Below are 14,640 nucleotides of genomic sequence, written 5' to 3'. Positions count from 1 at the left end.
TCTTTTGAAATTTTAAAAAAATATATTTATTTATTTGACAGAATAAGCAGGGGGAGAGGCAGGCAGAGAGAGAGGGAGAAGCAGACTCCCCACTGAGCAGGGAGCCTGATGTGGGGCTGGATCCCAGGACCCTGGGATTATGACCTGAGCCAAAGGCAGCCGCTTAACTGACAGCCACCCAATCGTCCCTGTTTTGAACTTTCTTAACTATCTCTTCAACTTTAAAGGGTTCTCACATAGCTGACAAATACTGAATTGCATGGCCATGGAATCTGAAGGATTGTTATTTTTAAAGTTTTACTTCTTTTGTCAATCTGGAATAAATAGTTTATATACAGTATAGATGAGAATTTAAATTGAAAATTTTTAAGAATTATCCCAGCCTTATTTGTTACACAAACCTTTCTTTGGACAGGCATTTATGACGGCATACTTATCAAAAACAAATCTCAATATACAACTAGGCCTTTTACCTGACTTTATGTGGTACCACTGCTATCTCTGTTCATTTTTATGCCAGGATCATATTATCTCAACTATTTCAGCTTTATTGTATAACCATGATAGTTGGATGGAAAATACTACACAATTATTTTGTTTTTTATACACCAAAATGTTTGCAAGTATTCTTATCTGTTTACACTTTGAAGTGATTATCAAATCATTTCTGCCAGAATCTAAAAATAATTCCTTGGGATTTTGAAAAGAATTATATTAAACCTATCGATAAATATGAGACTTTACATAAATTTTATTACTTCCAGTGAAGTTCTGTCATTTCTCTCATTCCACCTGTACTTTTTGTGAAGGTCATTTTCTGGTAGTTTATATGTTTTGTCTCTGTATTCCAACTGAGGACTGGTCTTGGGGTACTGACTTTGAAGCGTGCGACTTTACTGAATGTTAAGGAGTAGAACTGAAGTCTAATATGGAGCACTGAGGTAGCTTGGTAAGGCAGTGAGCACTCCGTACAGCAAAGAGGCAAAGCAAGGAGAATTTAGGAATGTACCCAGGGGAGCCGCCTGGCCACATCTGTCAGAGACTGCATCAGAAGGCCGCTGAGGTGAATGTCCCTCCCGGTAGCTGAGAACGTGATTCCCTTGGACTCAGTCCCGAGGGAGGCGGCCAGGTCAGGTGAGAGGCAGTAGGACCGGATTTGCACAGTTCAGAATGAGAGAAGGAGTGCTGAAGCAGGTAGGCTTCGTTTTGAACAGGACACCAGGAGGTCCAGGGCTGTCAACATTTTGCAGTACTCTGGCAACAGAGAGTCTGGATTCTCAAGCCACTCCTGGCATGCAGGCTCATTACTTTATACCATATATCCTGTCCAAAAAGAGCGCTAATGATAGAATGTGAGAGGAAATCAGCAACGGTGGAAAGAAAGCTTTTTAAGTTTCTGTCTTTAAACTGAATATGCATGAAGTGGAACTGTAACGATACGAATGGAAAGTTCTATAAAAAGAAATCTCATTTGGCAAGATAACTTTACTGTTGGTTTATTACAATTCTCTCTTTTGGTACGTGTATTTTCTGGAGAATTTCTTCAAAAAGTTCAGTATACTAGACTGTTAGGAAGTCTCTAATGTGTTACTTCAGGCACTATAATTCAAAATAAAGTTTTTAACTAAGCCAATTAAATTAGTGTGCTTAAAAAATTATTCTTGCTACTAAAAGGAGTTTGCTTATTAGTGCATGCAGCTTTTAATGACCCCTCCCTTACCCACTTGCTTTTTTCACACCATTAACAATATAATGGTAATATTCTTTGAAACTTCTCACCTTTTATGTAAATCAAGTCTGAAAACATTTTAATTAACATTTTCTGTGCAGGGAAAACTCAAAACAAAATATATCTTTCCCTGTGTATTACCCTAATTTGTTGTTAATGAGCATTCATAAATTATCTCTAATTAACACAGTCTTTTTAAATATACTTTTCAATTTGTAATTTCCACTTCCTTCTCAGTAAATCATTTTCTAAGTATATACAAGCACACATGTATTAATGGCAACTGTCAAAACCAGAGCCAAATGTTTATTCAAATAAGTTAGGAGGTTTTCGCTATTGTTTATTTCCTGTAAAATAATTGGAAATGTTAACATTGCCAATGACTCGACCATCAATATTAAAAGGGACAGAGTAGAAACATGAAAAAACAACCGGCCATATAAAATCATGTGTTGAAAATAGTGGTAGTTTAAGGAAAACCATAAGTCGAGTCTCCTCTGCTTGCCTGAATGTGCCAATTAAAGTATCAGTTGCATTAACTTATTCTGACAGATGTACAACTTTTAAGTACAATAATTATAATTCCATAACCTGAGGTCACTGTTATAAAAAGTGTTCAGTGTCCTTAAAAAGCACTGTCTTTCTGACAAATAGTGTATCTCACTTACACATGGAATTTTAAAAAGTCAAAAACAGAAGTAGAATGGTTGTTGTCAGGAGTTGATGGTGGGGGAAATGGACAGATGTTGGTCAAAGGGTCTAAAATTTCAGTTATGCAGAATGAATGTCCTGGAGATCTAAGGTGGAGCATGATGACTACAGTTAATATTGTACCACATACTTGAAATTTGCTAAGAGAGTACATCTTAAATGTTCTTACCCCACCCACACACACACAGCCAACAGATAACTACGTGAAGTAATGGATATGTTAATTAGCTTGATTGCAGTAATCATTTCACAAAGTGTAATGTATCAAAACATCACCTTGTACAGCGTAAATATATACAATTTTTTTTTTGTCAATTATACCTCAATAAAGCTGGGGAAAAGAAGTATTTCAAACGTCAAAAAACAAAACCACCCTTTAAGACAAATTCGATACTGTCACTCTATGAATTATCTTAGACTGAGCAGGTTCAACCTTTCAAAAAGATATAAATTCTTAAAACATATTCTGTTAAAGGGTATGAGATTATCTCACACAATCAATCCATCTGAAAAAACAAAAACAAAACAAAAAGACACTTATCCATGAACAAACTTCCTGTGGCAGATTTTTAAATTTACATCGGCTTGGGGGAAAACATTATAAAAAACCAAATTGCATGGATTGTCATATTTGGGAATATATGGTACTGCTTAAATGAAAAAGACTTATCCAAGTTAAAATAATACAAAACTATAATTTGTTTAATAAGCCCCTGCATGGAGCCTTTGGAGTCCGACACTTAGGAATGAACACTCTGTTGCTTACTGGCTATGGGATCTTGGGCAAGTTATGTAATATCTTGGTAAGCTTCATTTCTTTGTCTGTAAAGTGGAATAATTATAGTACTAATTTCATAGGGTTATTACAAAGAGAAAATGAGATAATCCAAGTGAAATGTATAGAACGCTACCTTTTATAGAGCAACTGCCTGAATGTTAGTTGCTGCCATGATGACGGCACTATCACCACTACTGACTACTAGTCGTTTCTAGCAACCTTCTGTTGCTACACAATGGAAGCGTTGGTCCCTTAGTGGGACTAAAAAGTTCACGTTCATTCTTAAATACCCTAAGCAGATATCCAACTACAAAAGTGACCCTTAACCAACGTATAATGTATATAGAAGGGCAAGGATTAAGGAAGTCAGTCTAACGAAGATCAAAGTGGGTGACCCACTGAAGAAAACCAAAGAAAATTCAATCAGATTCAGTTCTAGATGGTTAGAATAATCAACTGTGAGGTCCTGAATTTACTTTCATGAACACGAATCTAAAGTTCACGAACCTTAAAATCTGATGTGTCCAGTTCACATAACCCCAAATTCTTCTGTGCCTTACTTCTGCAAACTCCACTCTTCGTCTACTCGAAAAACTGAAGAATGGTAATAAATAATAACCATTTGATACCCACACAGACTCGCTGCTGGGTCTATCAGATGGAATAATAAGGTGGGAGTTCGAGTACAGTATTTAATATAGCTCTCTGAATAGATGAGGGCTGCAGGATTCAGTGCTGTTTTGTTAGCCCCCCTGCCTGGACAGTCCACCGTCCTAATCAAAGGAAGAATGCTACTCAGATTTATTTATGCCCACATGGAGGCCTCTCTGCTGGAGGAACATAGAGGGAAAACAGTCAAAGCATGTGGGGAGCTCAACAGAAGCCATAACAAAATGAGACCACAGAGCTTTGGAAAGCTGCCTATGAATCCTTTCTTCATAACATATTCACAGATGTTACTAGTCTGGTCTGTGTTTATACATCTCCAAAACAGATCACAGCGAAGTCCCACACACTTAAAGCATGCAAGCAATGTTTACCCAAATGAATTTTATAATTCAATATAAAAAAGTGCCTTTAGATCCTGCTGTCATTCTACATTTAAATTATTGTGTAGGTGTTATCTGAACTTCAAGGAAGTAGAGATGTTACTACATACACCCTTGTAATCACCACCCAAAACTGGATAGGGAACATTTATTTCTATCACCCTAGAAAGATTCCTACTGACTCCATCATCCTGTTTCTGCAGCAACCTGATTCTGCACACCCCAGGCGGACACTTGCTGACTTCTTTCATCATAAATGGTTTTGCCTGTCCTTAGATTTCTTATGGACAAACTCATATGGTACTATTTTGTACCAAGCTGCTTTTGCTCAACAAGGACTCCAAGATTCATCCATGTTGTTACATTCATTAGTATTCATTTTTACTGCCCAGTAATATTCTATTGTATGAATATATCATTCTTTTATTGATGATGAATCATTTGGACTGTTTCCAGGTTTTTGCTTTTATGAGTAAAGCTGCTTATGAACATGTGCTTTGTGGAAAGAATACCTAGGAATGAAGTTGCTGGATCATGGAGTAGACGTATGAATAAATTTATATTTGAAAACTACCAAATAGTTCTACACAGTGATTGTGTGATCTTATGGTTCCAGTAGCAATCGATGAGGATTTTAGTTAATCAACATCCTTAGTCATACCAGTAGGTGTAAAATAGTATTGTGTGGTTTCAATTTGCATGGCTCTAGGGACTATTATGTTGAGTGCTTTTAGTTCAATGGTTTATTGGCCATTCCTCCATCTTCTTTCAGGTAGTGTCTGTTCAATTCTGCACCCCAGTTTTCATTGTGTTCTTTTTTTATTGTTGATTTGTTCTTCATATTCTGGATACGAGTCCTTTCTCAAATACATGTTCTACAAATATATTTTTCTCTCTCTGGGACTTGCCTATTAATATTCTCCATGAAGCCTTGATGAGCATGTTGCTATTACCAGTATATCATGCTATGCTATTACTATATAGTGTTTCATATTACATACATATTAATATTATATATGTAATGTTTCATGGCTTAAAAGAACATATATTCTTAACTAAGCATTAAAGTAATCTGGCATGCAGGATTCATACTATCATCATCATATTACAGATTCAGAAATTGAGGTTGAGAGCTTAAGTTATTTATTCACACAACCAATTTAGTGGATTAGAGATTTTCACTACTAATCAATATTATTATGATTCTATAATTTATTCCCTTTTCATTTCTATTTCCCCTCTCCATTCCACAACTCCTTAACGAAAGCTTTTGAAAATTCAAATTTACAGGGATACATCAGTGAGATTCAGTTGATAAATATGATATTACATGAGTCAATTCATTCAATCATATAGGAAATATATTAAATTTATTTTAACATTTGGCTTTTGCCTTTTTATTCCACATTTTGTTAATTTCCATTAGCTAAACTCAAGCCACTTTTGCCTCAGGGCATAAAATCCTTTTTTTTTTTTTTTTTTTTTTTTTACTTTTAGCCAACATATAGTACATCATTGGTTTCAGATATAGAGTTCAGTAATTCATTAGCTGCATATAACACCCAGTGCTCATCACATCACGTGCCCTCCTTAATGCCCATCACCCAGTTACCCCATCCCCCCCACACACCTCCCCTTCTGCCAACCTATTTGTTTCCTATAGTTAAGAGTCTCTTATGGTTTTTCTCCTTCTCTGATTTCTTCCCTGGTTTTCCCTCACTTCCTCTATGATCTTCTGTGCTGTTTCTCATATTCCACATATGAGTGAAACCATATAATTGTCTATCTCTGATTGACTTATTTCGCTCAGCATAATGCCCTCCAGTTCCATCCACGTAAATGGTAAGGTTTCATTCTTTTTGATGGCTCTGAATTTTATTGATGAAGATGCTGATGGATATGCTAGCTTATGTAACACATATTAGACTATTAAGGACTTATGTGCACTAAAAAATAAGTGCTCAGAAAGGCCATATGAAGTTCTTCACTGTGTTACTTAGTGTATTAATGTTATATCCAGAGCCTGCAAGAAATCATCAGCTGACTGCACGTTCTGTTTACTACAGGGCCTGACTGCCAAGAGAGGACTGACAGAGGTATGAAGTAAGAATGTTGATACCTACACAAACATACATACATATTTAAATACAAAACATACAACTACCTTTGAATCCTTGTAGAGAAAGAGATACCCATCTCGTAAAACAAAATACCGGTCTTGAAACTTATTTCCAGACAGTATTTTAGATGGCTCTTCTTTAATTTTCAAGACTCCTTCTTTGATACTTTCCAGGGCCCTCCTCTCTGTAAGGTACAACATTACTTTTGTAAGTTAAGTACATTGTTATTTATTTGGAATATAAAAGACTTCTACATTTTATTTTGATAATATAAAATAATAACTTGTTTCTTACCAGTAAGAAGCCTATGGTTAATTTCTGGGAACACCATATTTCAGGATATTCATATCTACTTATAATATATAGGCCTGCCTAAGCTGTCCAATTGGCTACTGGCTAATGAGCCCTTGAAATGTGGTTAATCCCAAATGCTATTAGTATGAAACATATGCCATATTTCAAAGACCTAGTACCAACAAAAGGTAAAAATATCACAAGTTTGTAATACTGATTACATGATAAAATTATAATATTTTAAATAATGAGTTTAAATAAACTATATTAGTAAAATTAATTTCACCTGTTTCTTTATATCTTTTAATGCGGCTACTAGATAATTTAAAATTACATAATTGGCTTGCATTACATTTCTTTTGAGCAGCTCTCAAAAAAACAATGCAAATACAGAGGTAAAAATGGAAGCCTCTCCCAGAATTCTGATTCAGGAATCCAGGAATTCTTATGGCACTAAAGAAAATCCTATACATCTGAACCACGTTAAGAGTAAAAGAGGCAAACCTGCTAAGTTAGAGCATTTATCAACAACTACATTTCATGTGCAATACTGCCGTGCACCATACTTAGAAACATTCAACCAATTCTATAAAAATACTTTTCGGTAAGAACACCAAATATGTACTTATACGAATTTATCAACACAGCTCCAGTCTAAAACTTTCTCCCCAAAATCTAGACAATATTCAACTGCCTACCTGAACACTGAAGAACAGTGGGGGGGAAAGGACCCTTAAGTCAAACAGCTATGACACGGTTATTACGGTCTCAACATCTGCCCTTCCTGGATAATAAGAGTAATAACACCCATCCTGCAGATTACTGCGGGCCTCGTATTAGATAATGACCACAAAAAGATGTAGGGTGGGACACTGTACCAGACCAGAACCTTTAGCGATTTTCTGCTAGTCAGGTGACACAATTTTTAAATAATTCATGAACTGCTTCTGAAATTTACAAAATAACTCAAATGGTTTTAGAAAGAACTCTTAATCTTACATCTAACATTTCCTTGGTTTGAGGGAAACCTGTACTTACATGACAAACAATACACAGAAGTTCATAATTATAATCAGCATACGAAAATGAAAGTTTAAAAAACAGAAACAGTTCCTGGTAATTACACTCAAATATGAGCATGGTATGAATACCTGGAAGAAAAACTCCCAAGAATAATCATATCCCTGATGCTACGCACAGATGTACAAACAAAAGTAATTAACAAACCCCAATAGTTTTCATGATACATATACTAGCCACAGAGACATTCTTTTAATCACACTGTTGTACTAAAATAGCTTCTTTATTGGTAGTTTGCAACTGTAATTTCTGAAAAACATTGCTAAAATTTGTCTTCTCATACAACTTCATATTCAATTCCATAGAAAATATTTCAAATGATATTTTACAGCTAAGTAACTTCTATTTAAATTAAAAATAACTATTCCAATGAAAAGAAAGAAGATGTATTTTAATACAACTGGACGGTTAAGAAAAAAAATAAACATAAAACTATTCAGTGAAAGTCATATTACATCAAATCATTCGTTTCTTTATAAAGTACTGAGGGTCTGGTATGCACTTGGTTCTAGTAATGTACAATCTTGGAGACGATGAGTTAAATATGGGCTGAAAAGCAAAGCTGTATGTGCTGACAGAAGCGAACAATTCAAAAAACATTCAGTAGGCTTTGTGATTCAGCTGATGGAGAACAGGGAAGTGGGAGAGGCATTTATAACACTGACAGTTTAGAAACAGGTAAATCATTTTTAAAAAGTTTAAATTATAATCAAGTTGTGAGATACAGATACATTGCTTAAGCCAAATTCTATTCACATTTTCTAATTGTACTTTTTCATTCAGATTTTTGTCAAAATTAATAAACCTTTCAAATTTTACCAATAATCATATGTCCAGTGCCTAAGTAAACCATTTGTAGGTAAAAGAGAAAATAGGTTTAGGGAAAAAAAATATTGTTGCTGTGTTTGGGTTCATACTTGTTAAAATTTATTTTAATCATTATATAATTGAGTATTTAGCTAAATCTTGCAGCATACATTATTAAGGGACTCAGGAGGAAGGCTTCGAGAAAAATATATGTGAAGGAGAACGGAAGAATGAAAAGAATTTTGAAATACAAAGTTCTATAACTATCAAGGATGTTAAAGACTTTTTAAAAGCTCTCACAACTAAATTTCTGTCTGATCTTAAAATGTTAAAACATGTAGAAAAATTACCCACTACTTAAAGGAAAAAATGAAAATACATACTTTGGGGGACATCATGTGTGACTCAGCTTGTAACAAAATCAAAGTTATGAATTAAACGGCTTCCAATAATTCACTTTTCCAAACTTTTCCAGTACTGCTTGGTCCCTCAACTTTGGGGTACTTTCCTCTTACATGTTTAATCCCTCCCCTTCACCCCAGGCAGAAAGCTTACTAAGGTCCTCTGCTCTACAGGAATCTGGTTCAGTAAAAGCTCATGCCAGCTGTCTCCACTGTACCTGCCGTCCAGACCCCGTCCAGGTTTGAATTTCACTCTAGCCTGTCAGAATATAAGCTTTTTGCCTTGCGTGTCTCTTCTGAGCTGGAGTTCAAATTTCTGCCATTCAGATCTTTGCAGTGGGGTTTCTGCTTCATAACTTGAGATTCTGGCCAGAACTCCTGTCTCCCTGCTAGGCTTTGGGCTTCTGAATTCCAAGAGATCTTGCTCTTTTCATAGTCCTTCCCAGCACAGTGATCTTTCTAGTTTTTTTTTTTTTTTTTTTGTAAGATCCAAACTTCAGAGCACTAGTATTTCAAATGTGACCTAAGCAGTAATCCTGGCTACACCCTTTGCTATGGTCATTCAATATACATCTAATTCCTCTGATCCAATCAAAAAGAATGATTTCACATGTCACAGGGTCCATGACATCAGTCCTCAGCATGGTGTAAGTTAATAAGCATGGAATACTTCCTATGTACTAAGAAGGTAATAGAGAAAAAGGGAAAGAAAAAAACATAAGACACACCCTGCGAATTTGCTTTTACTTGAAAAAGAAACCTGCTATAGACATGATTAATGTATTAAAAGAAGCTGTTAAGTAACTTGGGAAAATCATCTAATTTTTTCCCAAATATAACAAATCTGAAGATTTAATGTACTCCCCAAAGCACTTAATTCCTTCAGAGAAAGATTCTGGGATCTACCCTAATGGGTACAATTTCCTTTACTATCTTTGTCTTTTATCCAATAAAATTCCAGCATACTGTTGTCTCTAGAACATTATAAATCCCTCTCCCCTTCTTGTTGATTGCTAGGACAAGGAAGGCGTAATTGGAGTTAACAGTGGAGACAAGAAAAAAACAAACAGTATTCTTAGTTGTGCTATAATTTTGTTATTAATTAGAAAAGCCCTTAACAGTCACATGCATGAAACAAAACAGAATGGCCAAATTTGTTTAAACAGAATAGACTATCATATTACTGGGGCAATGAAAACAAAAGAAAAAAAGTTTTTCCAAATCATCTGAAAACCTCAAGTTCTTATACAAAAAGAACAATTCCTAACTAGTGGTCCCTAACCCCAATAAAAGAACTCATCTGTAGAGGAGGTGGAAGGGTCCTGGGAAGGAGAGGCAGAGACAGAAAGAGGCTGGAGGGAGAAACATAAATCCAGGAATGGTACTTCTAAAATACATATTCCTCCTTTATCCTCCATGGCGGACAGCTAGCAAGTCAGCCATTGTTCTTTGAGAATTTCTCTTTGGGGCTCAATTCTGTATCATTCCCAGTGTTATCATCTAACTCCTGCCCTTTCTAATTCCAGGATTCTGTAACTCCAGCCCCTTTTCTAATGGGTCCAGCAAAGGATTCCAAATTGGTGTTATGAAATGGTGTTTTAACACGTTAATCCCCTCCGCCCAATTCCCTTTCAAAGCCTTACTTTTTTTTTTCTATTTAAAGCCTTATTTTCCTACTATTAAAAGTCTAAACTCCTTTTCCTGACAGTTAAAGGGCTAAATAAACTGAATTTCTCCTACCCATCTCTATAAAATATTAAATTAAAATATATTTATATTTTAGTTGATCATAATATACTGTTTGGAAAACCAATCCTCATCTCCATGGCATGACTGAAATTGATCACCTTAATAAACTTGAGACAAATTCCACTCTCCTTGCTTCTATACAAATTCTATCCTACTTCTGCACCCAACTTATCAACAGAGATTTTTTCTAACTATTCTAGTCCATACTTGTTATTTATGTCTCTAAACTTTAAGATATAATTTAGTTCCTGAACGCATAAACCATATATGCTTAACAATTTAGCTCTTAAGTACATGATAATTTCATATTTGCTTTTTAAAACGACATGTGCTTTGGATTTTCCTCCCCAACATACATGATAGCTGACATTTGGAACTGGGTTTTGTTTTTGTTTTTAAATGATCTTTTTTTTTAATTTTATTTTTATTTATTTGACAGAGAGAGAGAGAGCGCGAGGAGGGGGAGCGGCAGGCAGAGGGAGAGGGAGAAGCAGACTCCCTGCTGAGCAAGGATCCTGACATGGGACTTGATTCCAGGACCCTGGGATCATGACCAGAGCTGAAGGCAGTTGCCCAACCAACTGAGCCATCTAGGAGCCCCTGGAACTGGGTTTTAATGACAGCAGCATCCTCTACTCAATCTCAGGCAGTAATCTCCAAATCTGTTTCTTCAACTGCAAAATGGGGACACCTACAGCACCCCACGGATTTGGTAGGTAACGTGCTTAGGACAGTGGTTGGCACAGAGCAAGTAGTATATAACTGCTTGTTTAATTAATAGATGACAGACATCATTTTTCTCTGTACTACCAAGTCTGCAGTAAGCAAAACCAGAAAGAACTATACTTCCAAAGTCCTGATGATTTACAGACTGAGTTTTTAAGAGTTTAAAAAACTGAAATCTGATTTATCCCTAATTTCAGTACAGTAGGTTAGGACAGAATATATGGACTGGATTTGGAGACATCTTGATTCAAATGTCTGCTCTCCCACTTACAAGCAGGTCACCTTGACGGAGCTATGTAATGTCTCCATATCCTAATTTCTCCATCTGTAGAAGGCCTAGTTAAGTACCAGTAGAGTAACTAGGAAGAATAAATGAGATGGTGAATGCAAAGCATTCAATCTACCATCTGGCACAGGGTAAATGCATAGTAACTAACACGTATCATTATGTCTTGTATTTCTTATGTGTGTTCTGAGCAAGACAAGGGAATTTAAAAAAAAGGTCTATTTTTCATGGTCTCTATGTGTCCCCCTTCTTTTGATGGCAAAGATTATTTCTTCAGGGCTGCACATTATCTGAAAAAAATTCCTTATTCCATCTCTGCCTATGAATTGTAAAGGAGACAAACGGGCAGTTTCCAGGAGAGACGTCCTCTTGAAAACATGCCACGACCAAGTGATACTGGGAATATTTGTTGCCTAACAGCTAAAAATTTCGTACAAATTAAAATTTAGGCAAATTTTCCTTTGACATTGATTATATAGAGGATGTATATTCTTCTTCTTCTTCTTCTTCTTTTTTTTTTTTAGGATAGTTGGCGATGTTACATTAGTTTCAGGTATACAATTTAGTGATTTGACAAGTTTATATTATGTCCACCACAAGTATACTGTCTGTCCCATTACAACACTATATCCCCTATGCTTTTTTTTAAAAAACATTTATTCCACAAAGAGAGAGCGAGCATGAGCAGAAGCAGAATGAGAGTCAGAGAGAATCCCAAGCAGACTCCATGCTGAGATCATGACCTGAGCCCAAACAAAGAGTAGGATGCTTAACTGTGCCACCTAGGCGCCCCCCACCCCACACTGTGCCTTTTAATCTCTTGACAATTTGTTCCCTAACTGGAAGCCTGTACCTCCCACTCCCCTTTACCGTTTGCTCAGTTTCCCCATCCCATTCCCTTCCCTCTGGAAACAACCAGTTCTCTGTATTTATACGTCTGATTCTGTTTATTTATTCTTTTTTTTTTTTGAAGGACCTAGAGGATATTATGCTAAGTAAAATAAGTCAGGATGAGAAAGACAACCACGTGAGGCAAAGAACATATGTATTCTTTATAATTTGGAGGAAGCAGAATTTCAGATACATTGTACTCACTGTATAACATTCATTCAAAATGCATTTCAGTAAAATTTAGTTCTACAACTGAGTAGAAACCAAACTGCTAATAGCTGCTGGAAAGTAATCTATTTCTTAGGAAAAGCCAAATACGTCCCCTAACTCATTCCCAGTCTATTTTCCTTTATGCTACTTGTACTGAAGAAGCAATGCTTAATAGAACTAGTAGCCCGTTGACATTCTTCTACAATTAGAGTCTCCATAAATAATAAAATTATAAATGTAATTCCTACTGGAGGATTGACTAGAAAAGTGCCAGAAATCCCATCCGTTTTACTGACAATGCAGACAATTACAGAATGTAGAAACTATCTTTTTATTGTTTTTACTGTTACACTGAATTATAATAAACATTTAGAAATAAAATTTCACCTAAATATATATCTTTTATATTAAATGACCATGTTGTTTTTAGTATACTCTTAATAAAAACATAGGTAACCCTTTAGACCTTCCACAGTATTCATATATTTTATCTCATGTGATTCTCATGTAATTTTTTTATGATTTTTTTTCTGCACCCAATGTGGGCCTCAAATTTATAACCCCAGGATCAAGAGTTGCATGCTCTTTTGACTGAGCCAGTTAGGCATCCCTCATGCAACTTTCTCAAATAGGAAGTACAGGCAATATGATCTCATTTTGTAAACGAGAAAACTGGCTCACAAAGGTTTTGTGACAAGATTAGAAAGCAAATGCCCTATAATTATAATTCAGGTCTCTTAACATGTAACATAAAATTCTGTTGTCTATACTGAGACACTTCTAAGTAATGGTCATTATTATCATGATCACCAACACCATCATTACCACAATAGTAGTTAATGTTCTGATGCCTTTCCTGGCCTTGTGCACCATTTTACATTGTTAAACACACTTTTCCCTAAAACCTACTCCTTTGATGATTCCATGACATTGCTCTGTCCTTGTTTTCTGGCAACCTTTTGGATTGTTCCTCACACATAGGGCCTCATTTGATACATCCATGCCTTAGTGCTGGTAATTCTATGCTCAGTTCTCTAATGTTCCTACCTTAACACTACAACTGCAGGATGTTATAGTCTCCAAAGACTAAATCCATGCTCCAGATAACGTGTGTAGTGATGGATACTTAGATCCCTTCTAGACAATACACCCTTGGACACATAACAACTAAAACTCAAAACATCGAAAACTGAATTCAGTGACCCCACCCCTATATCATCCCAACCAGCAACCCCTTCTATTCTCCCTATCCTAATCTCTCACAAAGCATTCAAATCAAGAAACCAAGGACTATCTCCCACTTTCTCAATAATAATACGATGCCAATTTCCTTTGGAAAGCATTCCGTAACTATCCAGATAAAAGCTGAGATTGCCCTGCTGGGAAATTCTGTCAGTACTTGGCCACTAACAAAGTGTTTTATTCATTTATATTTTAAAAAGTTTACTCAATGTGTACTTTTAGTGAGTAAAAGAATAAGAGTCTTGTTACAGAGGACAACCCATATAAGAAAAACTAAACAAGAAATGATATTTTGTTGAATGAGAGACATCCAGTGTTGGAAGAGATGTCAATGATCAATTAATTGAACCCCTTTTGTGTGCCTGAAAGCTCTCCATAAACTTCCTGGCCTACAGAAATCATGTACTGCAGGCTGTGTTTGTAGCCTTAGAATTTAAATAGACTTCATACATTTAGATTTTCTGTTCCTTGTGGGGAAAGATAATGCTTAACAATCCTTTAAATTTTCCACAGTAGATACCTGGTAGATTCCTAATAGAAACTTACCAATTGGTTTTCTCACTACAG

At 35.8% G+C, this 14,640-nt stretch overlaps 1 protein-coding gene across 25 annotated transcripts in view; it reads right to left on the bottom strand.

Annotated features, from left to right (window-relative positions):
- The window catches only part of ARAP2 (ArfGAP with RhoGAP domain, ankyrin repeat and PH domain 2), a 562,492-nt gene that overhangs the window by 20,871 nt on the left and 526,981 nt on the right, over window positions 1-14,640 (bottom strand). For all 25 annotated transcript variants that reach the window (XM_087864225.1, XM_087864226.1, XM_087864224.1 and 22 more), the window contains one exon: window positions 6,432-6,571. In XM_087864225.1, coding sequence (XP_087720351.1) covers window positions 6,432-6,571 — 140 coding nt within the window. The remainder of the gene's footprint in view (window positions 1-6,431; window positions 6,572-14,640) is intronic.

The sequence above is a fragment of the Ursus americanus genome, chromosome 8 (assembly GCF_024610735.1).
Source record: "Ursus americanus isolate L20-20 chromosome 8, mUrsAme1.1.p, whole genome shotgun sequence".
Taxonomy (NCBI): domain Eukaryota; kingdom Metazoa; phylum Chordata; class Mammalia; order Carnivora; family Ursidae; genus Ursus; species Ursus americanus.
This window is presented reverse-complemented; position numbering and strand designations above follow the sequence as displayed.